The 25,081-nt window shown below is 39.0% G+C and overlaps 1 protein-coding gene and 1 long non-coding RNA gene across 2 annotated transcripts; both read right to left on the bottom strand.

Moving 5' to 3' along the window:
• Positions 1–8,596: 8,596 nt before the first annotated feature.
• Positions 8,597–17,858, bottom strand: LOC123649698. Its single transcript, XR_006739122.1, has 3 exons — positions 17,786–17,858; positions 9,059–9,094; positions 8,597–8,892 (listed from the first exon to the last, which is right to left on the bottom strand). It is a non-coding gene; the product is annotated as an uncharacterized LOC123649698 (long non-coding RNA).
• Positions 17,859–23,589: 5,731 nt separating this feature from the next.
• On the bottom strand, positions 23,590–24,788 carry KLLN (killin, p53 regulated DNA replication inhibitor). The gene is given in 5 exon segments (XM_045567912.1): positions 23,590–23,656; positions 23,658–23,745; positions 23,748–23,831; positions 23,834–24,266; positions 24,618–24,788. Coding segments are annotated over 5 exon segments (843 nt in total).
• Between the last annotated feature and the right edge of the window lie 293 nt (positions 24,789–25,081).

Raw genomic sequence — 25,081 nt, 5'->3', positions numbered from 1 at the left:
ACACCTAGAGCTCTGGTGGAGATGTATTAATACTAGGAGATTAATGTTGTTTTCATGCTAACGTAACATTTATTCTGCAGCCCATGGATCAAGGAGTACTTTCGACTTTCAAGTCTTATTATTGAAGAAATACATTTTGTAAGGCTATAGCTGCTACAGATAATGATTCCTCTGGTGGACTTGAGCCAAGTAAATTTAAAACCTTCTGGAAAGAATTCACCATTCTAGGTGCTAGTAAGAACATTTGTGATGGGAGGAGGTCAAAATTATCAACATTAACAGGAGTTTGGAAGAAGTTGATTCCAACCCTCATGGATAAGTTTGAGGGGTTCAAGACTTCAGTGAATGAAGTAACTGCAGAGAATAGCAAGAGAACTAGAATAAGAAATGGAGCCTGAAGATGTGACTGAAGTATTACAATCTCATGATAAAACTTGAATGTATGAATAGTTTCTTCCTGTAGATGATCAAAGAAAGTAGTTTCTCAAGATGGAATCTACTCCTGGTGAAGATGCTATGCACAGCATTGAAATGACAACAAAGGATTTAGAATATTACATAAAGTTAGTTGATAAAGCAGTGGCAGGAGTGGAGAGAATTGACTCTAATTTTGAAAGAAGTTCTGCTGTGGTTAAAATGCTATCAAACATCATTGCATGCTACAGAGGAATTTTTTGTGAAAAGAAGAGTCAAAACACATGTCCACCCTCCATATACAGGGTGTCCCAAAAGTCTCCATACAAAGGAAAAATTTTGTAATGAATATTTTGTAAATAAATGTACATTTAGCTACAATTTCCCATTTTCCCTATGTATGGCAACTTTTGGGACACCCTGTATAATGAGTGGAGAATAACAGTAGGAGACTGGGTCTGGAAAAATCATGCCCTTCATTTGTGGAAGGACCAGCTGGCTGCTAAGAATGTTGCCAAGGCTTATAAAAATGATAGCAGTGAGAAAGCAAATATAAGCATTAGATATCAATATAGTAAGAGCTGGATCAAAAGCTTAAAAAAGAAATACGGTTGATGTAAATAAATGCCATCTTCCACAGCAGATCATGACTTTCAGAATATGAGCTCTTGAACAACTCAGGGAGAAGATTCTTTTCTGCTTCATTACCAATTTTGTCAGTTTATTCTCTTGTACATTTCCTGTTTTCTTGAACTTGCCAATGAAGGTTTTACCTAACATGACATTTTTCAGGAATGTAATCATCCCCACACTTAGTTAATGAGAGATTATTACTGTAACAAATTCTGAAAACACTTACAGAGATTTTCATGAATCTTGTTTTAATTGAGAGTTAGCCAAAGGGAAAGAGCAGAGAGGTAAGGACATAGATTTTCCTCTGCTTATGTGTTCATTTACTACTTTTATCAAGATAAGAAACATTTTACCTCTTTTTTGTTTGTTTTTAAATCTCACTGTCTAGAAAATAAATTCAGGAGTAAGAAACATCATACCTTTTGGCATAGACCAATTTATTGTTAATTTCATTGTCTATTGACATCCTGAGCAGTATGTTGGCTGGTAACACATCTCTGTTATAGAAGTAACAAACCAACATTAAAGGTAAGACAAGTGCCATCTTTGCAATTGAGAAATACGCCTTCTCCCCTGTTATAGAAATGGCTAGGAAAGATCTGGATCTATATCCAGGAAGATATAATTTCAACAAATCACAGACTCTCAGGATTGAAAGGAATGTGGAATGTCATTAAATCTTCAACCAAAAGCAGTATGGATTGTAGAAAGAATGTGTGCTATGGAATTAGAGGACCTGGATCAAATCACAGCTTTACCACTTAAAAACCGTACATTTTGGACAATTTATTTGACCTCTCTGGGACTTGGTTTCCTTATCTATAAAATGGGGATAGTGTCTACATTATAGAGTTGGTGAGAGAATTGAAGATAATAAGTGTAAAGAAACTGGAACAGACATAATAAGCATTTTGGGAATGACTGGTTGGTGTGATCATAATTGTCCTAGCAAGTGGTCATTGAGCTTATTTGAACTTTATGGTGACATGGAATTCACTAACTGCTCTGGCAGTCCATTCCATGTTCAGAGACTCTTTGGTATTAGTTCTTCCTTTTATTGAGCCTAAATCTTTTCCCCTAGAACTTTTATCCACTATTCTCTTGCTTGCCAGTGAGGCTGCACAGATTAGGTCTGTGTAACTAGGTTGAACGTGAAACTGGAGTGGAATATATGCTTCAAGAGTAGTGTGACCAGTGTGGATAATATAAATTTATCAACATGATTTAGGATCAAACTAGCTTCCTTTTGCTGGTACCTACCCTTTTGATACCTAGTGAATTTGCTGTTCATAAAGCCTATTCACCTTCTTCACTAGAATTGTAGACAGACAAAGCTTGGGTACTACAAACTATACCTGTCATAGTTTTGAGGAAAGACTCAAGTGCAGAACCTTACAATTAAACCTTTTCATATTTATTAATAAATGTAAAATTCCTTATGAGTCAGCAGATATAATTTGGGTATTTAATCAGTTATAATGTCAGGTGGCATACCTGTAAAGATATGGATAAGAACCTAGTACATTTTATTTAACAAACACTTATATAGCATTTACTAATAATAAGTGCCAGCTACTGTTCTAAGTGCTTTACATATATTAACTCATTATAATTTTCATAACAAACTTATGTAGTAAGTACTATAATTATCCTCAGATAAGGAAACTGGGGCACAGAGAAGTTAAGTAATTTGTCCAAGGTCAAAGATTATTGCGAAAGCCAGGATTTGGACCAGGCTGCCTAATTCCAGAACCTGTATTCATACTCATTATGCCTTGTTCCCAAATCTGTCAAAAATGTAAAAAAATTCTGGTACATAGACTGTTATGGCTCCTTAAAAGTAAGAAAAGTGTGATGAGTTAGTGCTATTGAATTCAAAACATCTAAGCTTTATGAAAGCACTATTAGAAATTATCTTTTGAGTTGCTATGGATTTGATATATAAGAATACAAAATGTTGACTAGAAACAATGTCTAGCTCCATTCTAAGCAAGACTAGTTTATCTAATGTTGCATTTTATATTTCAGCTGTACAATTAAGAAGGAATTAAGGAATGTCTTCAAATTTTGATCTTTTGATGTATACTTATTCTGATAAAGATTGTATTGAAATATTAAAACAGCAACATGTCATGTTTTAATTTTATTTTTAAATTAACATACAGTAAAATGGACTCTGTGCGTGTATATAGTTCTATGAATTTTAATACAAGAATAGATTCATATAAACACCACCACAGTCAGAATACAGAACAGTTCTATTACTCCAAAAAACTCCCTTGTGTTACCTTTTTGTAGTTGTTTCCACTCCCTCCATTCCAAAATCTGGCAACCACTGATCTGTTTTCTGTCACTATGATTTTGTCTTTTTTGAGACTGTCACACAAATGAAATCATATAGTATTTTAAACTTTTGAGATGGGCTTGTTTTACTAGCATAATGCCTTTGACACTTATCTAAGATGTTGCATGTCAATAGTTCATTCCTAAATAGTACCTCATTGTATAGATATCCCACAATTATCCATTCACTCATTGAAGGACATATGAGTTGGTTCCAGTTTTGGGTAATTATGAATAGAGCTGCTATAAACATTTGAGTGCAGGTTTAGGTGTGAACAGAAGTTTTTATTTCCTTAGAGTAAATACCCAGGAGCGGAATTGCTAGGTCATATGATAAGGGTATTTTTAAGTTTATAAGAAACTGCCAAATTGCTTTCTAAAGTGGCTGTATCATTTTGCATTTCCACAAGAATATATGGGCATTCCATTTGTTCTTCATCCTCACCAGCTCTTAGTATTACCAGTATTTTTTATTCTAGTTATTCTCATAGGTATCTCATTGTTGTTTTAATTATTACTTCCCTGATGACTGATGATATCAACATCATTTCATGAGCCTTTCATGAGGTTATTTGTCATCCATTTATCTACTCTGGTAAAATGTCTATTCAAATCTTTTGCCCTTTTTTTTTTTTTTTTTTTTGAGACAGAGTCTTGCTCTGTTGCCTAGGCTGGAGTGCAGTTGTATCATCAAAGCTCACTGCAACCTCAAACTCCTGGGCTCAAGTGATCCTCCTGCCTCAGCCTCCCGAGTACCTGTAGCTGGGACTACAGGCATGTGCCACCACACCCAGCTAATTTTTCCTTTTTTTTTTTTTTTTTTTTTTAGAGATGGGGTCCCGCTATGTTGCTCAGGCTGGTCTCAAGTGATCCTCCCATCTTGGCCTCCCAAGTGCTAGGATTACACTCATGAGCCACAGTACCTGGCCTTGCCCATTTTTAAATTGGGTTGTTTTCTTACTGTTGAGTTTAGGAATTCTTTGTATAGTTTAAATACAAGGTCTTTGTCAGACTATGTAATTTGAGAATATTTTCTTCTATTCTAGATATAAGGCCTTTGTCAAATAAGAGATTTGCAAGTATTTTCTTCTAGTCTGTAACTTGCCTTTTTATTCTGTTACCAGTATCTTTTGTAAAGTTTTAAATGTTGATGAAGTCCAATTTATCATTTTTTTTCTTCTTGTGTTGTGTTAGAACCCTTTGCCTAACCCCAGGTCCTGAAGATTTTCTCTAAAAGTTGTAGAGTTTTAGATTTTACATTTAGATCCATGATATATTTTGAGTTAATTTTTGTATAAGGTATGAGGTTAAGGTCGAAGTTCAATTTTTAGCATATGAATGTCCAATTGGTTTAATACCATTTGTTGAAAAGATTTTCTTTTGGACCTTTGTCAAAAATTAGTTGGCCATGTTTGTTTGAGTCTGTGTCTGGGCTATTTCTTCTGTTCCACTGATCTAGGTGGCTGTCCCTTCACCAATACCACACAGTTTTAATTAATCTAGCTTTATAATACAACTTAAAATCAGGTAGTTTGATTCTTCAACATTATTCTTCTTTTTAAAACTTATTTTGACTTTTCTAGTTCTTTCAAATTTCTATATTAATTTTAGAATGAGCTTGGCTATATTTACAAAAAATTCTGTTGGGATAGTTAATGAAATTGAGTTAAAATATTGATGAATTTGGGGAATTGAGTCTTTCAGTTCTGAACACGGTAAGTCCCTCAGAGAAACTCCCCAATATTAGACTGGTAGCTTTAGAGATCCAAATAGTTTTGTGTTGTTTGGTTGAATATATTTTTGATATGTCTTTTTATAATTAATTCATTGCTCGATTGTTTGGTCGCTAGGTCACTTGACTAAATTTGCTTCAAGTTTCTCTAAATAATCTCAAGGCTAACTGATGTAGGTCCTGTTTGGGCCAATTCTTTTTAATTTTTTGTGTCTCTCAGAAGCTTTCTTCAAAGAAAACATATGGCTAGAAGCCCAAAGACCATTTCTTTCACATATAGCCTGTTAATGTAAGAATCAAGGGTAGTATTGAATACATATAATTGAGTAGAAGGAAGATACAGGAGTTTGCTTGTCTTCTGCAGATAATAGTTTCGAATGCATTCATATCTGATATTAAGAAAACACCAGTAATTCTTGACCATCAAAAAAGAAGGACAAATCCTCATAATTGGAGTGAAACTGGACCAGAACTAGGCTATTGTCTGAAGTGGGACGAAGACTAGAATAGATCAGTGAGCTTCGGTACCTAAGGCAATTTCATGTTATGCTCTATTGCTCTCTACCAGATGGACTTCTTTCTTTTCTTTTTTTTCCTCACAGTAATCTTTTCCATCTCATCCGTTCCCTTTTGCTCTTCCTCACAGTTCTTACATCTATGAACTTGGCTTAATCCTAAGGATGGGATTTAAAGAAGCTGCTGATCCTTGAGGGGCGTACTTTTCTTTTATCCCTCTGCCTCCCCCGTCTTTTCCTCATGTGCTGCATTCCTGTTCCTGTTCTGCCTCTCCATACTGTTGTTCCCACAGCCACGTTTTTACTCTGCCACTCTGGCCAGAAGACACAAATGAACTGTTTGGCTCACTTGGGAAAAAAAAGGTTATTACTGATCCTGGTCCCAGAATAAGAACACTCTAGTTTTTCTCTCCCACATTAGAGTTTTACTAAAGTGTTACATTGTTCCAGAGTTAATCAGGATAATCTGTGAAATTCAACCTCAATTATGATTTGGCCACTTCCCTTTTAGAGAAAATTAAAAGAGAAATATTCGAAAGTAATAATTGATAATTTCATCAGAACTTGTTTGAAAGAAAAAACCCTCTTAAATAATAGTGGGAGTTCACATTCAGGGGAATTTTTGTTATTTCTATGTACTGCAACTGAGGAAGAAGGAACATTACTGTATTTAGTTTGTAATTTAAAAAGCCTCACAGCGTTTTTTTCCCCTTCAGGGGACAGAATATTAACTAAACTTGACACTTTCTCTGTTGATATTCCCTTCGGGAAACAAAAAATGGAAATAGTGATTAAGGTCTTTCCAGATAATGTCCCATACCAAAATGTAGAAAGAAAAGATTATATAACATGACGTGATAATGTAAAGTAACATATGGATGATGTTATTATCTCAGGACTATATAATATTTAGCTGATAAGTATATTTGTATGTTTGTTTATATTTGAACAACCATGTAGTCTTTTAGTCATTGAGTTTCTAAATACTTAACTAAGCATCTCTCTGCTGCATAAGAAATTACTAGGCATTGTACGAAGGTACAAAGGTTTGCACAGTAATTTTTTTTAACTTCCAAGAAACTTCAGTGGGAGTGGGAGCAGCTTCACTGAAGCGAAAAGTAGGATACAGTTAGGAGCTGTCAGGTCTTACACTAGAGGGTCTATATGAAGTTTTGATTCTAAGTGTTACTGTACCTTCTGACAACTGTGAATGAGGCTGGTTCTTGCAAGGCCCGTGCTGGTTTGCTCTTTGCTCAGTTCAGCTGGGACTAGCATCCTTCTAGTTTGTAAGAGACATTCTCTGGGAAGCTAGGCTCTTGGGGAGGTGACATCTTCTGAACCTGGTCCCCACAAAGAACTTTAAATGGGTGGAGGAAAAAAAAAAGGTTGTGTGTATTCTTGCTCATGTCATAATGCTGGACATGTGACTTCAGAGAAGCATGTGACAGGTAAGTGTGATTGGGCTGTTCTCACAATACCAAGCCTTGACCATAAATAGAGTGACTCAGAGGCAAATGCAGTTTATTTAGACTCTTAATTGAAACATTGGTATGACATAAGATTATATTAATAAAAAATATAAAACTATTTCAACAGTACTGTTTCATTGGGGCATCTTAAAGAACTGGAAGAATCCTTATTTTCTTATCTCCTATCTTATACTTGTTGATAGTTATTCATGATTCATTCAGCATTTACTGAAAGCTTATCATATGTCAAACAATATGCCAGGTGTCAGAGATGGCAGCAATTGTCAGAGTACGAGAGAGTAAGACATAGTACCTGTACTCAATAATAATAACAGCTAATAGCTAAGACTTACATAGTGCTTACTATATGCCAGGCTTGTTGTAAGTGATGATTTTATATATATATATATACACATACATATAAAATCTCCATCAACCCTATGAGTTGGCTACTGTAAAAGAAAATAAAAATCTTAGGACCCCCATCCCCAACCTCCTTATGTAAAAGGAAAGGTCAAGCCTGAAGGCTGAGTTGTGCTAAATGAATAGCTCTTACTAACATTATGCATTAGGCAGATTCCCACAGAAAGATAAAAGGCCTCAGGCATCTACAAGGACTGTCCCCCACAGATCATTCATGAGGAAATTCTTTGCTGGCCTCCCATAAATGAGGACATGCCAATTATAGTCTAAGTCTAGCACCTAAAGTCCATTTGATTCCACACTGATAAATGTTGATTACAAGCTTATCTTCCCAGATCCAGAAGAGAGACAAGAGGAGATCAGTCATTCCCTTACCTACTCAGAGATGTCTGCATAATTGATTCTTCCTTTACTTCCTTTTTCTCTTCAAACATTCACCTTATCTTATATAAAATGTAGATTTCCTGGGCACTAACTAAAGTCTCACAAGAATATAACCATTCATCTTAGGCCCCTTTACCTACATGCCATCTCCCCTTTAAGGAAATATGTAAATGTTAAACCTCCTGAAAGCCTCTTTGGAACTAAATCCCATATGTGTTTACTGTTCACATTTTTCCTGGGCATGCCCTAAAGCTGGCTTAATAAACCATGATTGGTTGAGATCCTTGCCTCAGTCACTCATTTCAGTTGTCACTATTATTATTATCCCCGTCTTACAGATGAAGACACTAGGTACAGAGAGATTAAGTAACTTGCCAAAGATCTTAATTTGAAAGCAAACAATCTGGCTCTAGAAACTGTACTTTTAACCTCCATGCTAAATAGCCTCCCAAAGGAATTTATGATCTGAGTACACTTAATAAGTACCTCCTGTTTCAGCATAAGACAGTGGGGAATGGTGGATAGGGAAGCAAAATGTGACTCAGGTTGTGTTTCCTGTAAACCCAGCACCAAGAATATCGACTCAATAAATGCTGCAGTCTGCCCCAAAGAGAAGAGTGGAGTCATAGGGAAGTATTAAACACAACAAGAAGGTGGAAATATTTATCAGCAGATTGGCAATCCAGTTTAATTTTATGTCCAGGGCCACAGCCGTTATTCTACTGCACCCTCCTTTCACATATACATTACGAAGGTTAATGAATACAATGAATCCAATAACATTTCTTTTCTCCCTCCTCTGGTAGAGGTGCTTTCATGAAGGCTGCATTCACTCTTGAGGTGTAGACCTGTCTAGGCATGTCTGGTGAAATGCTGGAATGGGTCTGCTGGGAGAGTACTCACAGAATACTGGGAACCTTAGAAAGAAAACTCCTCCTGAAGGTGGACGATCGCAGAAATTATAATAAAGCCTCAGCTGCTATAGTATAGGAGAGGGATGATTTTAGTACTCTTGGTAGAGAAGCAGTATAGGATCAAATTGTAAGAAATACATGAGAGGCATTTAAGTAGATCGTGCTTATAGGTCATTTAGTAGTAGTGTGCTATCAGTAAATATTCATTATTACTTGTATGACAATGCTTACCCCATCCTGTCCTTATAGACACATGATTGCAGAGACCTAAAAGAGAAAGTACAAACATGCTATAGAGGGCTAGAGGGCTTCGTAACACCACATATATCCTTTAATGACCCCATACATTTTTAAATGTTACTAACAAATGTTAGTAATAATAAATATTGGTAGTTATCATTATTGTCTTTATTACATCACCATTTTACATTATTACTAATTTTTAAATGTGGTCAGTGAAAAAATAGTACTTAATTTTCAAAATATTTAAATGTTTAAGCAGATTTTGCTAAATAGAAAGGAGGAATGAAATTCACATGAATGGGCAAAGAATTGTTACTGATTAGGAAAACCCCCATTTATTACTTAGCACAGCAGCCACCTGAGACCCCCACCCCTCACGGAAGACCCACATTAACATATTACTAACCTAACACCTGGCACATTAGCATACCACTAACCTATAACCTGGTACATTAGCATATCACTAACCTAACATCTAGCACATCAGCATAACACTAAACCTAATTACCTGGTGCAAGACACTAACCTAAACTTATTACCTGGTGGGCTCTAGTCACCTGAGACCCCTCCCCTTGGATCACCCCAACTTAATAAAAATGGGAAAAATTGGGTAGACGGGGCTCAGAATTTGGTGACGAGACCCCTCTGAGCCCGCCGGCAAACAAACCTTGATTCTCCGACTCTCCGTGTGCCGCTTGGATTGTCCTCAGGACCACTCGCTGTAACCCTTGCTGTAACATTATTACTGGGCATTACGGATTTTGCTTTCCTACAGAAATGAACATCTGAAGGGATTTTATTATTACAGAATCGATTTGCTAAGAGTCACTATTTGCTTATCTCAGCATTGTATATTTTCTAGATCACTAATATTTCCTCTATCTGTTAATAGAAAAAAACCCAAACACTATAAAATAATTTAAAAAGAGTTTTGTTATGAGCTGAATATGTGTGACCATGTGGCCCAGGGCGCCAGCCATACCCCAGAAGCCTTGAATAAGTGTTCCCAAGATGGTTGGTTACAGTTTGGTTTCGTACATTTTAGGGAGATAGGAATTGTAGGTAAAATCATAAATCAATACATGGAAGGTATACATTGGTTTGGCCTGAAAAGAAGGGATATCTTGAAGCAGGGTCTTAGGGGTTACAGATGGATTCAAAGAGTCTTTGAATTGTAATTTTTTAAAGAAATAAGGCTTTGTCTAAAGGCTTTGAATGTTTTAAGTTAAGATAAGGAAGTCTGTTAATCAGAGACAAGCCTCAAAGACTCAAGCGTTCTGTTAAGCAAATTGACGGTCTGCAGGTGTGATTTAACCTTTGCCTTGCATAGCCTTAGAATAGATCTTGTTAATAATTTAGCATCTTATTGTCACGAAGAGTCTCTTTTTTCAGTCTTATGATCTCTGTTGTAACATTAATGCTGGTCCATTGTGTCTGAACTCCAAAAGGTATAGGGTATAACGAGGTGTCTGAGCTCCCTTCCCTTCATGGCTGGGAACTCAGTTTTAAGGTTTTTCTGGGGACCGCTTGGCCAAGAGGGGTTCATTCAGTCAGCAAAGGGTTAGAATTTTATTTTTAGTTTACACATCCTTCCTATATAAGTAAATAAGTACCTTACTTCCTCTTTCCAGGCAAATAGAGATTCTAAATATAGTTATATGTCACTTAACAGGGATATATTTTGAGAAATTTGTCATTAGGTGATTTCATCATTGTGCAAACATCATAGAGTGTACTTACACAAACCTAGATGGTATAGCCTGCTACACACTAGGCTATATGATATGTAGCCTATTCTCCTAGGCTACAAACTGGTGCAGTATGTTACTATACTGAATACTGTAGGCAATTGTAGCACAATGATACGCATTTCTTCATCTAAACGTGTTATAGAAAAGGTACACTCAAAATACAGTATTATAATTGTATTGGACCACCATTGTATGTGCAGTCTATCATTGACTGAAATGTTGTTATGCCACACATGACTAGATGATGAGGAAATCCTTTCCTCCAAATTGGTTCTTTGACCCTTTTAATCTCCCCTCTACTTCCAGCAGGGGTAGTCTTTAAAATAGCTCAGATAATTATGGAGCCTTCATGACTATAACTGGGATATGATCATGTTACACACCCACTCAAAGTTCTCTGCTTCAGGGTGAAGGTTTGGGTGACATCACACAGCCTATAGACTTTCTGCATCTTAGACTGGTTTCTCTGTTGTGAAGAGGATAGGAAAGAAGAGAAAGATGAGCCCACTATAATTCTGAGGATCAGATTTAACTAGTATCTGATAAAGCTTGAGATACTTTCATGTTGATAAATTGACCTAATTTATTCCTTTTAACCTGCTGTATAATGTTATATGAAAATATCACATTTTGTTTATCCATATTGATGAACATTTAGGTTCTGTCTAATTTTTTGCCATTACAAATAATATTCCCATGAATATCCCTATATATGTTTATGTTTTCTCATGCACATGTATGAAAGTTTTGCTAGGGGAGGAGTCTTTAAACTTTTTTGTTAGCTTATCCCACAAACAATTTGGAAAAACTTTTCCTCCTACCACATTTTAGAGTTAGAATTAAACTTTTTTATTGTACGTTCAAGTAGTTGCAGAGGAAGTAATTTCTTTGTAATGTAAACATTAACATTTGAAAGTAGAATTCTTAAATGTACCCAACAGAATATAAACACAGTAGTAATTTGTTACTTATTATCCATCTAAACATTAAAAACATGAACAAGCTCTTTTCTTACAGTGGAAAATTTTATGACATACTTTTTTCTCTTTGAACTTAAATTTTCTTTCCAATTCTGCCACAGAGTTTTATTTGTATGTAATATGTATCATGTGAATATCTTTTATTATATATAGTCGTAATACTTATTAATGACTATATATTTCCTTGCAGCAAATTTTATATAAAACTTTAAATTAAATTATATTAAATTTTCTTAACCATAATACTCCTAAGTGTTAAAAATTCTTCTGAATTATCATTAATTATTTTTAGTTTATAGTCAATCAGATACTTTTAAATGTTGATAACTGTTACACATAAAAAAGAAATGGGCTTCTTAAAACTTGGTTTATATATCGTAAATGAATTTTATGTATTTCTGGGAGACAAGTTTAGCATCAGAATACTTATCCCTAGTTTTTGGCTTTATGTTGTAAACACTGAGTAATATTATCCACATAAATAAGTAGACAGCAATTGTAAGGAATTGTTTTAGTAATGTCACTAATTTATTTTGAAAGTTTCCCACATTATATGTCACACATAGTGATTTTATTTTTAATGATTTATTAATGGACAATTTGAATAGGTCCTCCTTTTATTAGCCAGTTTCTTATTTTTTGTAGAGATGGGGTCTTACAATGTTGCCCAGTCTGATCTTGAACTCCTGGTCTTAAGCGATCCTCCCATCTCAGTCTCCTAAAGTGCTGGGATTACAAGCGTGAATCACCACACCCAGCCAAAAAAAAATTAGTGCTAAACCTGCTATCTTTCAAAAGGGTTTGTTAGTAAAATAATTTAGCCTCTCAGCACCAATATCATTATTGCAGATGACCTTGTTAGCTTCTTGCAAGTTTTTATGCTTGGGGGCAGTACATCACTTTAGCATTCAGATGGAGAGGGTATACCTTTCTTTTTTAAAGTGGGAGATAGAGCCACAGTGAAAGGGGAGATGGGGACAAGGAACCACTAGGTTCACTTAGTCAAGACAACACTGGTTCTCAGGTAGAACAGATTTAGGAAAGGGTATCTATGAAGTTAAAGATCTGGAATTGATTCTCTTAAATCTAAGTGCCTCAGTTCTCCAGTTTGAAGACCACTACTTGGATGTTGATACTCAGAAGAGGAATTGCTGGTGTTGGAGTCTTCTAAGCTGTGTGATTATTTCACTGAAGCCACATCACTGAGGACATCTCAAGGGCTTGGGAACAGTCTCTCTGAAAGTCCATCTATGTGACTCACAGGAGTCTTCTAACTTTGGGAAAATCCATAGTCACTTGATTTAAATAACTGGTGACCAATGAGTAGTAACCCACTAGAATTCTATGAGACACTAAATTTATTTCTATAATTTGGCTTATGACAACCTCTGGAAGTGTTTTTATTCATGACTTCCACATTTTTTTCTTTAAAGGGCATCTTTAGTCTACATCAACCAAGATAGCATAAAGACAGCACGGTAATTCATTTACATTCTGTGCCCTGAAGCACAAATGCCTTTAAGGCCTTTTTACCCTCTGTTAATTGCAAAATAAAAAGATGTCTAGTAGAGAGGGTTATTAGAAATATTTTGTGCAGTTTGGGAGAACTAGGGGTCAGGATTGCTTGACCTAGCTTATGATGACAAACTCAAGCCAAATAATCTAGCTTACTCTTAGGGCAAAACTTTTCTGATTTGGAAACTTCCGGGTGTAGCTGAAAAGAACAGTACATTTCAAAAATACAATAATGGCCATTCTCAGGCAGGACCCAGTTTAATTCTACTATAAAGGCTGAGAAGATTCGATATGCCAAATTTAAATAATGAGAAAAAGTCGACCAGTTGATAGGACAAATGCCTCAACACTGTAAAAGAAACAAGATTTGAAATGCAGACAATCCTATTTTGTAATTAGCAAGTTCACAAGAACACAATAATAAGGCACATTTTAATTAAGCCCTCCCTCCTACTTGCTTCAACAGGTGATAATAGGAAGAGAGTGGTCCCATGAGCTCTAGCAGCCAATGCCCTGGGGCTGCACTCTGGGAGGCAGCCAAGACAAAGGTACTGTGTCCAGAAAAGAAACTTCAGATAAAACTTATGGCTCAGAGCCCTGTAAATGAGATTATTTTTTCCTCTGAAAATGGGCTGTTTCTATCCATTAGCTTTCTCCCAGCCCCCTGACTTCATAAAATTTATGTCAAGAATTTGAAACATTCCCAAATTAATTTTCAAGTGCCATGACTTTGCTTACAGACTTCCTTTAGGGTCTCCTGCAATGCAAAATCTGCACATCTTTTAAGATATGCAACACTTTTAGTACAATTAAGTCGCCAAAATCCACAAAAGAGAACTGTTTTTCTGTTGTATTTACAAAAGATAAAATTTCCCTTCTAAACTAGGTCTGACAACATTAGGTTTTTCTATAGTATTCTTTCTAAAGTTCCTACAAGATAGAAAAACCTAAATCACAATAAGAGTACCTTTCAAACTTATTCTGTTAATCCTAAAACATTGTTTTAATAAGAAACTTATAAGTGGGCAGGGGCAGGGTCTAGAACTGCTTTGTTTTATTATCTAATGTAACCATTAGATATTAGAAATTAAATAGTGGTCTACCACTGGGTACCAAGGTCAGGTTCAAAACATTAAAGATAAATTAAAGATATGACATTTACATGGTTGAAAAATCAAAAGGTACAAAACAACAGCATCATATACAATGTGAATTGTGGCCCTTGTAGTTGTATAACTTGGGAGACCTGTATATGTCACCTTCTCTTATGATCTCTCAGCCACATCAGTTTCTTGTATATTAATAAGGGAATCTTGGCCCCACATGGTAGCTCATGCCTGTAATCCCAGCACTTTGAGAGACCAAAGCATGAGGATCACTTGAGGCCAGGAGTTTAAGGTTGCAGTGAACTATGATCCTGCCACTGCACTCCAGCCTGGGCAACAGAGTGAGACCCTGTCTCAAAAAAAAAAAAAAAAAAAAGAATAAAAGAGGACTCTTGAAACAGAGGTAAGGAGGAGGAAAATGGGGGTTGGAAGAAAGAGAATGGCAAGAAGGAGAGCTGGAGAAAAAGAGTGGAGAATGGAAAGATAGATGAAAGGTAGAAAGACTGAGCCTTTATACAAAGGATCAGCAACCTCCTCCCAGTCCTCTCTCACAACTGTCCTTTGTGTGTGTATGTATATTTGTATATAAATAGAAAAGGAAGAAATGGGAAGAGTTAAAAAAAAAAAACAAAAGACACCTGGGGAAGGGTATTGGTGAGCCACTGGGAATTTTTAACCATGTGCATGCATTACTTGAGTAAACTTCTTTGTAGTGCTTTTTCTTCTCATATCATTTTTATCTAGATTCAACCAAGTATATTTTAGTATTTTGAGATTTAGGTTTAAAAAAATCAAAGCTAATTGGCATAAATGTTTGTACAAGAAGGGTAGTAGGAACTCAGGCCTCTACCACCTCATACCAAAGACAGACTAACCTTTCTCCAGCACAAATTGGCCTGACAAAATCCAGAATTAAGTTTTCTCTGCACTGACCTGCCTCAGACTGCAAACAGGTCTCTTAACAGATTTTGAGCCATAAAGAAGGGGCTAATTGTAACTCCGCGGCAACATTTTCATTGACTCCAACTCTTCAGCAGGTGGCAGTGTTCCCCTTGTTCCCAGTGGGTTTGGTATTTCCTTCCTTTCAAACGAGCACGGGCCTCACAGTCCCTTTTCTTTTTTCAGTCCACATATAATGCCCGCCTCCTTTATATTCATGCTTGGAAGACATTCTACCAATGATCTTAGGGACTGAGGAGTAGAAGCAAATTTGCAACATGCGGCAATCTGTGTTTTAATGTTTGATCCTTAAGGTACTAATCCTCACAGGCTAATTTCAGGACACTTGAGGACCCAGAGTGAGGATCAGTAATCATGTTGTTCACTTATCCCCATTTTTCCCTATTCTAAGCCCTATTTATCATCTCTACTTAAGCAGTCTCCTTGTTCCCTTTGTTTGTTCCTGTCCAAGGCTTGAAAATGTCATTAAAAGCCATTTCTAGTTAAATTTGTTTCTAATTGACGTGTTTGGGTTTCTCTAAAAGCTAGGTTTTCTTCCCATCTTTATTCACTGATGAAGTATGAGGAAATTTCTCAGCCTCCTATTAAGGATCCTTCACTGAGTTGCTATGTAATCTGGGCATGTAAATCCTTTGGGCCTCAGTTTCTTCATTTGTAAAATGGGATTGGTGAACTAGGTGATCTTTGAAGTTTCTCCTAGCTCTTATACTCTTGGATCGTAAAGTAGTCTGCCACTGCCTTGAATGGAAGAAGATGGTGGTACTGGGGTATCATATGACTATTTCTGGAGGAAATTTTCATTGAGCGGCAAAAGTCATTAAACAGTACAAAGAGTGACGAATAGATCTCATTGAGACCATTGATCTAGGGAAGAGAAGGTACTCAGAATGAGATACAGCCTGTCTACTACATAGCATCTCTACTAGGCAGCATTTATGGCAGATAGACCTATGTATTTCTATGGTGCAGCAGATACCAAACAGACTTTTAAGCTTAAATGCTAGAAATTCCTTAGTGTGCTCACTTATTTAAAAATGAAATTAGAGTTGAGCTCCCTCCCTGGTTATTTAATATTCTTTTCATAATAGTCATTTATTTTTAGCCTTAATTCTATTGGATGAAATCACTTTTTTACCTTATAAAAATAATAAGTGATAAATGTAAAGAACCTTCAAACCATACGGAAAGCAATAAATGAAAAGAGAAATTCCTCTCCCTCTGAAGCCCCTCTCTGCATCCTCCCCTCAAAGATAACCAGTGTTCTCCTGTCTCTTGTTTATTCTTTCAGATATTTTCCATGTATTTATGCAAACACATGTATATGTATGTATTATCACTTTTGTTTTATTTCATTGCATTTTAATGAATCTTTTGGGAACTGTATTAGTCCTAGAGTAAATAGAATTATTCATGTAAAATAGATGAGTAAGCAAATTAAGAAACTAAAAGATTAAGGAACAAAACAGAAAACATTCAGTTGCCAATCAAATTGTCAACTTACAAGGAGGGTTCTTAAATGATAGCTGTTGTAATTGACCCAAGAGAAGGACCAAGGAAAACTGTCTGGGGAGTTATTTACAGGGGAGAGGACTCGGGTCATTGTGGTAGCTGACCACCAATTCCTCCATGCCTCTACTTACATGCCACCCTCCCACCAAAAGATGGCGTCTATTTCCTGTCCCTTGAATCTTGACCCTGTTACTTGCTTTGGCCAATAGAATGGGGCAAAAATGTTGCTATTATAGTTCTGGGCCTAGGTCTGGCAACTGTAGTTTTTGCTCTCCTGGAAGATAACCAGCATACGTAAGAAGTCTGACTACCCTGCTGAAGAGAGAGGCTCCATGGAGCGAGTGTGCATCTGAAGGATAAGAGACTATGGAGAGACATAGGTCCAACCAGCCTCTAGTTATTACAGCCACTCCAGCTGAGGCACCAGACATGTGATTGATGCCATCTTCTAGCCCAAGTCAAGCCACCCCAGCCAACACCACATGGAGTAGAGACAGCTGTCACCACTTATCCTGTTCATATTGCAGAATGGTGAGTAAGTAAATGGCTGTTGCTGTTTTAAGCTACTGCATTTGGGGGTAGTATGCTTTGTGGAACAGATAACAGAAATTGATGTCTGAAAGTTGGGTGCTAGCATAATAAAAATCTTGTGGCACTGGCTTTGGGATCAGGCATTGGGTGGAGAGGTTGGAAAGGTGATGAGGAAACCCTGTTTTTTAAAAAAAACTTTTAGGTTTTAAATATTTTATTTTAAAGCAATTTTAAACTTACAGAAAAGTTACAGAAATTATACAGAGTTCATGTATACTCTTCATCCAGCAGCCCTAATATTAATAACTTATTAATGGCCACAGAACAATTATCAAAACCAGAAAATTAACATAAGGTACAGACCTTATATGAAATTCACCAGTTTTTCTAGTGATCTTCTTTTCTTGTTCCAGGATCCAATCTAGTTCTCAAATTTGAGGAGATTCCCAATGGGGGCTAAAAGAAATTGCCATTGGAGTTTGGCAAAATGGTGTTAATGTAGTAGCAAAATGAATGGTAACACTTATATGCAGTAAAACATACAAGATAGAAAATATACTTTATGAACTTGTGGATGTGGCAAAGGAGATCTTTAGGATGAATGTTCAAAGTGTCAGTTGGCTTCTTTTAGGGATGTACAATGGTATACAAGTGAGGTATGATGGTATCAGAAGAAAGAGACATATTAAATAAGGAACCATTCAGTTTTCAAGCAGAATGTAAAGGAGATATACAAGGCCTAGGAGAATCTCTTTAGCCAGCAAGAGTCTTAAAGTAAGAAATGGCCTAAAGGGCCTGCCTGTAAATTGGCCTCAAGGTAAAGATCCAATCAAAACTCTGTGCTAAGACTTCTAAAAGATTTAAATATTGCCTGTTTTCTAGACAAGAGGGTTTCTAAGAATCTTAAGGGCTGTCCCATAGCAGCCACCTCAACAGTCCCAAAGTAGAAGGAGGTTTGTTTTTAAAAGAATTATAGATGTCGCTTTGTGGGCAAGGAGTGAACCCCAATAAGAGTCATAGAAAACCCACAAAATTTAGAGAGAATTCTACGGATAAAACTGCACTAGCTCAAACTAAAGAAGAAACAGTTCAAAATGAAACAAAAGCCTCCAAGCCCCTAACTTTCTATGAGCAAGAAGTTGGCTGAGAGAGTTATTCAACCATAAAGGGAAGGCAGTTTCTTATGAAAAATGAACAGTGACTAAGAGGTCCTAGACTAGACCCCAGAGGGTAAAGCCAAGAGCTATTGATAAGAATGGATTAGGAAATTACTCCCAGGGAGAAGAACCTAGGTTGTAATGGAGAACTTGATCCTCAGAGGCAAGGTGACAGTGCTTGGCTGGATTTTAGAATTACTATTCACAAGCGACAGTTATATGCCTTCCATTCCCCCCTTCCCTTTTGAATAGGAGTGTCTATTGCAATTATTCCATCCTGTTTCAGCATTGTATGTTGTGTATGTATCTTATCTTTTTAGCTCACAGATCTCCAGATTTAGAGAAGCAACATCTGAAATGCCTCATCCACATCTGGGCCTAATGTATACTAGATCCTGAACTTTGGAGCCAATGCTACACAGAATGGTAACTTTAGGGAAGGGGAGTGTATTGTATGTCTGTGGGTATGTGCACATATATATATTGTAGCTAGAGGATGGATCATGGTAGAGTGTTTCCAAATATGACTACCAACAATTTCTCCTATCCCAGCTACTACTTCCATCAAGAAATAGAGTATTTTTCTCCTCTCTTTGAATCTGGGCTGGCCCTGCAATTTGCTTTGGCTAATAGAATGCAATGGAAGTGACATTCTGGGACTTCTGAATTCAGGCTTTAAGAGCCCTTGTAGCTGCTGTTTTCTCTCTTCTGGGATCCAGCCACTGTGTAGAAAAGCTTGGGCTGGACCACTGAATGGTGAGAAATCACATAAAGAGAGGGAAGCCCCTAACCATTTCAGTGACTCCAGCTGAGGGCCAGAAATGTGGGTGAAACCATCCATCGTGGACATTCCAGATCCTACCAGACTCACAGCTAAATAAAGCACGTGTCTGACCCTAGCTGACATCATGGGGGAGCAGAAGAACTGCCCAGCTGTACCCTTCCCAAATTACAGAATTGTGGGGAAAATAAATGATGGTTGTTGTCTTAAGCCACTAAGTTTTAAGGTGATTTATTACACGGAAATAGATAATTGAAACACTTATCAAATTTCAGGGTATTTTCTATTGCTTTAACTTTATGGACTATGAAGGTATGTGGTTCACACCTATAATCCCAGCACTTCGGAAGGCCAAGGCAGGTGGATCACTTGAGGCCAGGAGTTAAAGACCAGCCTAGGAAACATAGTGAGATCTCATTGCTACAAAATATTTAAAAATTAAAACACACACACACACAAAATTTATGGACTGTGAAAAGTCTGCAACAGTGTCAGCCAAAGACATAAAGTTTTCAAGGCAGACTTAATTCCATGAAAGTGAACCCTATATGTCATAGTCATTGCTCTGTCCATAGAGCTTAGCACAGTTCTGGCACATAATAGGCTCCCAAATATTTGTTGATTGAATCATTAAGTGAATGGATGGAGATAAGACCCCTTACTATCAAGAGGATGGACAAAAAAGGTACTTTAAACAGAGTTTGTCCCATGCATTTTCTCTTTCAAAAAGGTGCTCTTTGTTGTCAGAAAAAGTGATGCCCCAGAGATGAGAAGGATGTTTTGAAGGGAAAGATTGTAGGAGTGAGCTAGTGGTCAGCCTTCTCAATGTCCCTCCTGTACCCAGACAAATTCGGGGTACTCTGTGAAGCACCTGGTAGATGCCCCAATAACTATGGGTATATCAGAATTATTTTTTTCTACTACTGTAAAGGCTAAAAAGCAAAATATGTGTTCCATAGAACTAGATTAGAGTTAGCATTAAGGGGACAAAAGTAGACTACCCAATTGCCAATGTTAACCTGGAGACTAACATAGTCAAAGCTGTCTTGTCATGTTAGGTCGTTATCTCTTTTTTTTTATTATTCATTCCCTGGTTCAAGTCATAATTTCTGAATGCCACTTGGACATAGTGAGTACCTGGTCTGCTCTGTGATTCCCAGGAGCACCCAACGCAACCCTTACTTCTCCAAGAGTGATGATTTCATACAGCACCCCTCTCTACTGAGATGTGAAAAGTGACACCATGCTATCTGAAATAGCTTCAGGAGAGATTTAGGACATGGAAAGCTTATAGACAATAATGGAAAATTCTCTTTTAGAATATATTATGGTTATTTGTATGGCCCATAGCACTGCCTTTTGGAGAATGCCTTGGGAAGCTATCTTTATTTAAAGGACAACAATATTTGTTATTAGGATAAATGAAGTAAGGGAAAAGCCTTCAGACCCTTGGAAGAATGGGACAGTTTAAATTCAAACCAGTAATTATTATATTTTTCAATTCTGTATTATTTAGAAGACAGTAGTTAAATAGATAGAGAAGATTGCTTAAAAATTAAAACCATTGATGGCCAGCCACAGTGGCTAATACCTGTAATCCTAGCACTCTGGGAGGCCGAGGCAGGAAAATCACTTGAGCCCAGGAGTTCAAGACCAGCCTGAGCAAGAGTGAGACCCGATCTCTACTAAAAATAGAAAAAATTAGCCGGGTATGGTGGTACATGCCTGTAGTCCCAGCTATTTGAGAGGCTGAGGCAGGAGGATTGCTTGAGCCCAGGACTTCGAGGTTGCTGTGAGCTAGGCTGACACCACAGCACTCATCCAGGCAACAGAGAGAGACTCTGAATCAAAAAAAAAAAAAATTAAAACCATTGATTTAGATATCTTTTTGAAAGGTCAGTGTGTGGGAGATGAGAAAGGCACCACAGTGAACAGAGTGTTTAGACTAAAGACATTTTAGCAGCAGGACCTACAAAGAGCACATCAGCTATTTATATTAATATCATCACATCAAGTTGCTTGGTCATTTCACTTATCAAAGAAAATAAGAAAGGAATTTTCTTTGGATATTCTTTGGGTGTAGTAACAATACAGTTTTGGAATCAGCTGTTAGAAACTATAATCAAAGCTGGTTTATCATGTTCACTAATTATTCTATATAGTTAGTCTCCCTGAAGCTTTATATAATTCTCCCTTTGTTACAAGCTTCTGTTTTTCCCTAGGGTGTTCTGAATCCAGAAAGGTAAAGAACTGAAGTACTTGGAAACCAGTGTATTCTAATATATGTACAACTAAGCAGATAATTTCAACTGAACTTTAAAAAAATATTATTTCTAATTTTCTGTACGTTAGATAGGGCTAGCTATTTAGAAGTTTCAGCTCTACCACTTGGGTAAGTGGATCCCTTGAGTAGAAGGGATTCACTTGGAGAGAAGGGAATAGTGAAGAAAAACAAAAATTAAAAAAAAGATACATCTGTATTTCTTTCAGAAACAACTTAACACTGGGCATGGGAGGAGGTTTTTATTAAGCAACTCCTAATAACCACCTGATGTTGCTGCATTGGTGATCCTTTCATTCACCACTAGAGAGAAGTAGAGAGACCTGATGTTTAGAGAAGCATTTCCCTTTTCCTGCTTTGTTCCTTTCCCAAACTCATTTCCCGCTTTCTTCCTTCAGCCAGATGGAAGTGGTTGTGGGCTGGTGTCATACTGCAGCACTTTGGTGCTCATGACTCTTCTCTGTTCCAAAGTAACTCTATGTCATGGAATTGAAAAGGATCCTCTTTCTTCATCCCTAATATAATACTAACAGGGACAGGAATTAACCGTGTTTTAGTTTCTTCCAAAGAAGCACATTTCAGAGCTTCTCAGATGCCAAGAGACTAATGGTCACATAGGGGTAGGCTCCAGGGGAGAGGCAGAGTAGGGCAGTGCTAATAACAGGGACTAAGGGGACAAAATCAGCAACTTGAGAAACAAGTGTGGGACATTTTACCACCCCCCCCGAATCTACTCTCCTTTATTTAAGTTCATCTTTATTTCACCTTTTTCTACTAAGCAGCAGTTGACACTCAATTGAGCATAGATCAGGTTTTCACTATGCAATCTAGTAGAACACCTAGACGTCAGGGACTCCTTATCCTTGATTATTTGTAAAATGAAGAAATCTCTAGCTCACACTAGGCTGTGTGGACAGGATTTGCACCTTTGGAAATCAAATGGAGACCTCTCTCCTACTCTTTTCAGGTTTCTTTCCATTTCCTTTTCTACTTGGGGTCCCTGCCTCTCCCAAGCTAACCAGAACCATGCACAAAACCATCCTTCAATAAATATCAACACTGAAGCTTCAGCAGATTGTTAACTCCTGGAGAGCTATCTTAAAAAGATATTGTATATAAATGCAAAGTTTTATAGAGCCTCAGAGACCTCTAAGAATACTGTAAATATCCCAGGTTTAATTAGTAGTCCTGGAGTTAGGTAATGGCCTGTGGCTTTCTGAGCTAGGCCTCTTGGGGTTTCTAGTCTTCAGGGGCTGCCTGCAACTATGAAGTGCACACATACAATCTTTCTCATGCACTGCATAAATCCTCTTTAGACCTTACTAGGCACTACTCACAATTATGGCAACACACATTGATTCTCATTATCCCAAATTTTGAAAAAAGACCCAGTGCCTCAGCCTAGGTTTCAAGAAAGATATTTTTGGACTCAAATTGTCGCCTTGAGTTCTACTTCCCCAGGGAAAGAGAAAGAAATTTCCTAGATTGGTGTTGATTAATGCCCATTCTCTTCAAGCATAAGGTGGACTATTTGCTTTACAACTTTCTGAAGTCAGGGGAAATGCACTGCAGGTCTCAGCATTTCTGAACCAGCTTTCTCATGGGGGATAGGTCAACCACTCGGGACTGCAGGCAGACTTGACAGGTTTGTTTGGCGCTGACGGCCACTGACTAGGTTCTCAGACCAGATAAGTCACTTGGCTGAAGTCTACAGTAGGTGGGGCGCGCTCACCAGCTCAGGGGCAGTGGCTGGAAGTTTATTGCAACATCGGACAATCCGAGCAGCGGGCTGCAGCAGGAGATACCCTTTTGCCCCGCGAGCACACGACCAGAAGGGTTCACCTGCAGTGGCCGGCACCGGCGAGGGAGATGCCCCAGACCCCTGGCGCCCAGCTCCTTTTCCCACGTTTGGGAACGCGCAGCGAAGGTCGCTCCAGAGCAAGGAGTCTCAGGTCTCGGCCTTTGGCTTGCTCTGTGGGTGGCATGCGAGGAGTGGGACCAGCCCGGGGACTCTCCCCGCGTTCTGTAAGAATCGGCAGCGGAGCGGGGAGGCGGGGGCACGTGCTTGGATGTGGGTGCTTGTGTAACCAGCTCCCCAAGCGCCGGCCCGACAGCGCTCCTTCGGGAGGCTCGTCTGAGCTCCTTGTTTCGCCTGAACCGGGACGGGGCTGGGGTCCCGTTGTCCGCACCGGCGGGAGCTCCCCGAGCAAAAGCAGCAAAGCACTTGTCTCTGGAGTTATCAGAGAGGAGTGGGAATTTGGAAAGTTCCCCAACTAGGCACACACGTGACCTCCTTCAGAAAGTAGTTCCGACTGCGGCCCGCGTATCCCTCCACCTCCTTTTGAACCCTCCTAAGCATCCTCGCCCCGCCCACTCTCAGGGCTGCAGCTTCGTGCCGTCCTGTACTTCGCTCTCGGGCCCAGTAACCCCGGCCCCAGCGTGCACGGTCCGGCCCGGGCAGCGCCACTCGGTTGCCCCGGGCGATCCACCCTGCCACGTTTTTACGGCGGCCAAGAGGGGGCGGGGCGAGGTAGCCTCTAAGGACGGAGCCTGAGTTGGACGCGGTGAAGCGACCTGGAGCCCGAGGGGGAGTGATGCTCGACTCTCCCGGGCCGCTGGAGGAGGCTGAGGGGTGCGTCCCACTCACGGGGATCCACTGTCAGCGCACCTAGCTAGGTGTCCTTGGGGCCTTGGAAATTCGGGGGCGATGTGTTCACACTCTGCGCTCCGCTGGAAGCTTTTGATTTTAGGGCAAATGATTGGAGTTGGGGAAGCGAGAGGTGGGGCGGTGAAAGGGAGCCGGAGGAGGTGATCCATGCAGGAGACACAATAGGAGGTTGTTCTTTGTGCTGAGACTGACACCTTGAGGACAAGGGGGGAGGGGGGAATGTCTACGCAAAGGCTGGTACAGGCAAAGGCTGCAAGCGATTGTGACCCCACATTGGTGCAAAACGAAACGGGGAATGCAGGCCATACCGGGAAATCCAGGAGCAGAGGCAGGGGAAGTATGGCCTCACTGCAGGGACTGTCCCTGCATTTCCCTGTGCACTGACTAGCACGGTCACCTGGTCCTTTCCACCTGTGCAAAGGTAACCTCAAGCTCGAGTCAGTGACACTGCTCAACGCACTCGTCTCAGCTTTCGTCATCAGCCCTCCATCTCCACCCCCGGCCCCCAACAGCCTACCCTGCCTCCGGCGGGGTTTCTGGGCACAGGCGGAGGCTTAGCTCGTTGCCCTCGCCCCGCGTTGCTGCAGAAGCAGCCGCGGCAAGTGCAGGTACAGCGGGCGCCTCGGAACAAGCCCGAGCGAGCCCCTGGCAGTCACACTGGGCATGCTCAGTAGCGCCTGCAGGTTGGGGGCTCTGCGCTCGCACGGGACCTGCAGTTCCTGCCCCTCTCCTACCGCTCCTGCCCTCCCCTCCCCCGGCGCGCTCGCGTCGC

The sequence above is a fragment of the Lemur catta genome, chromosome 14 (genome assembly GCF_020740605.2).
Source record: "Lemur catta isolate mLemCat1 chromosome 14, mLemCat1.pri, whole genome shotgun sequence".
In the NCBI taxonomy this organism is placed as follows: domain Eukaryota; kingdom Metazoa; phylum Chordata; class Mammalia; order Primates; family Lemuridae; genus Lemur; species Lemur catta.
This window is presented reverse-complemented; position numbering and strand designations above follow the sequence as displayed.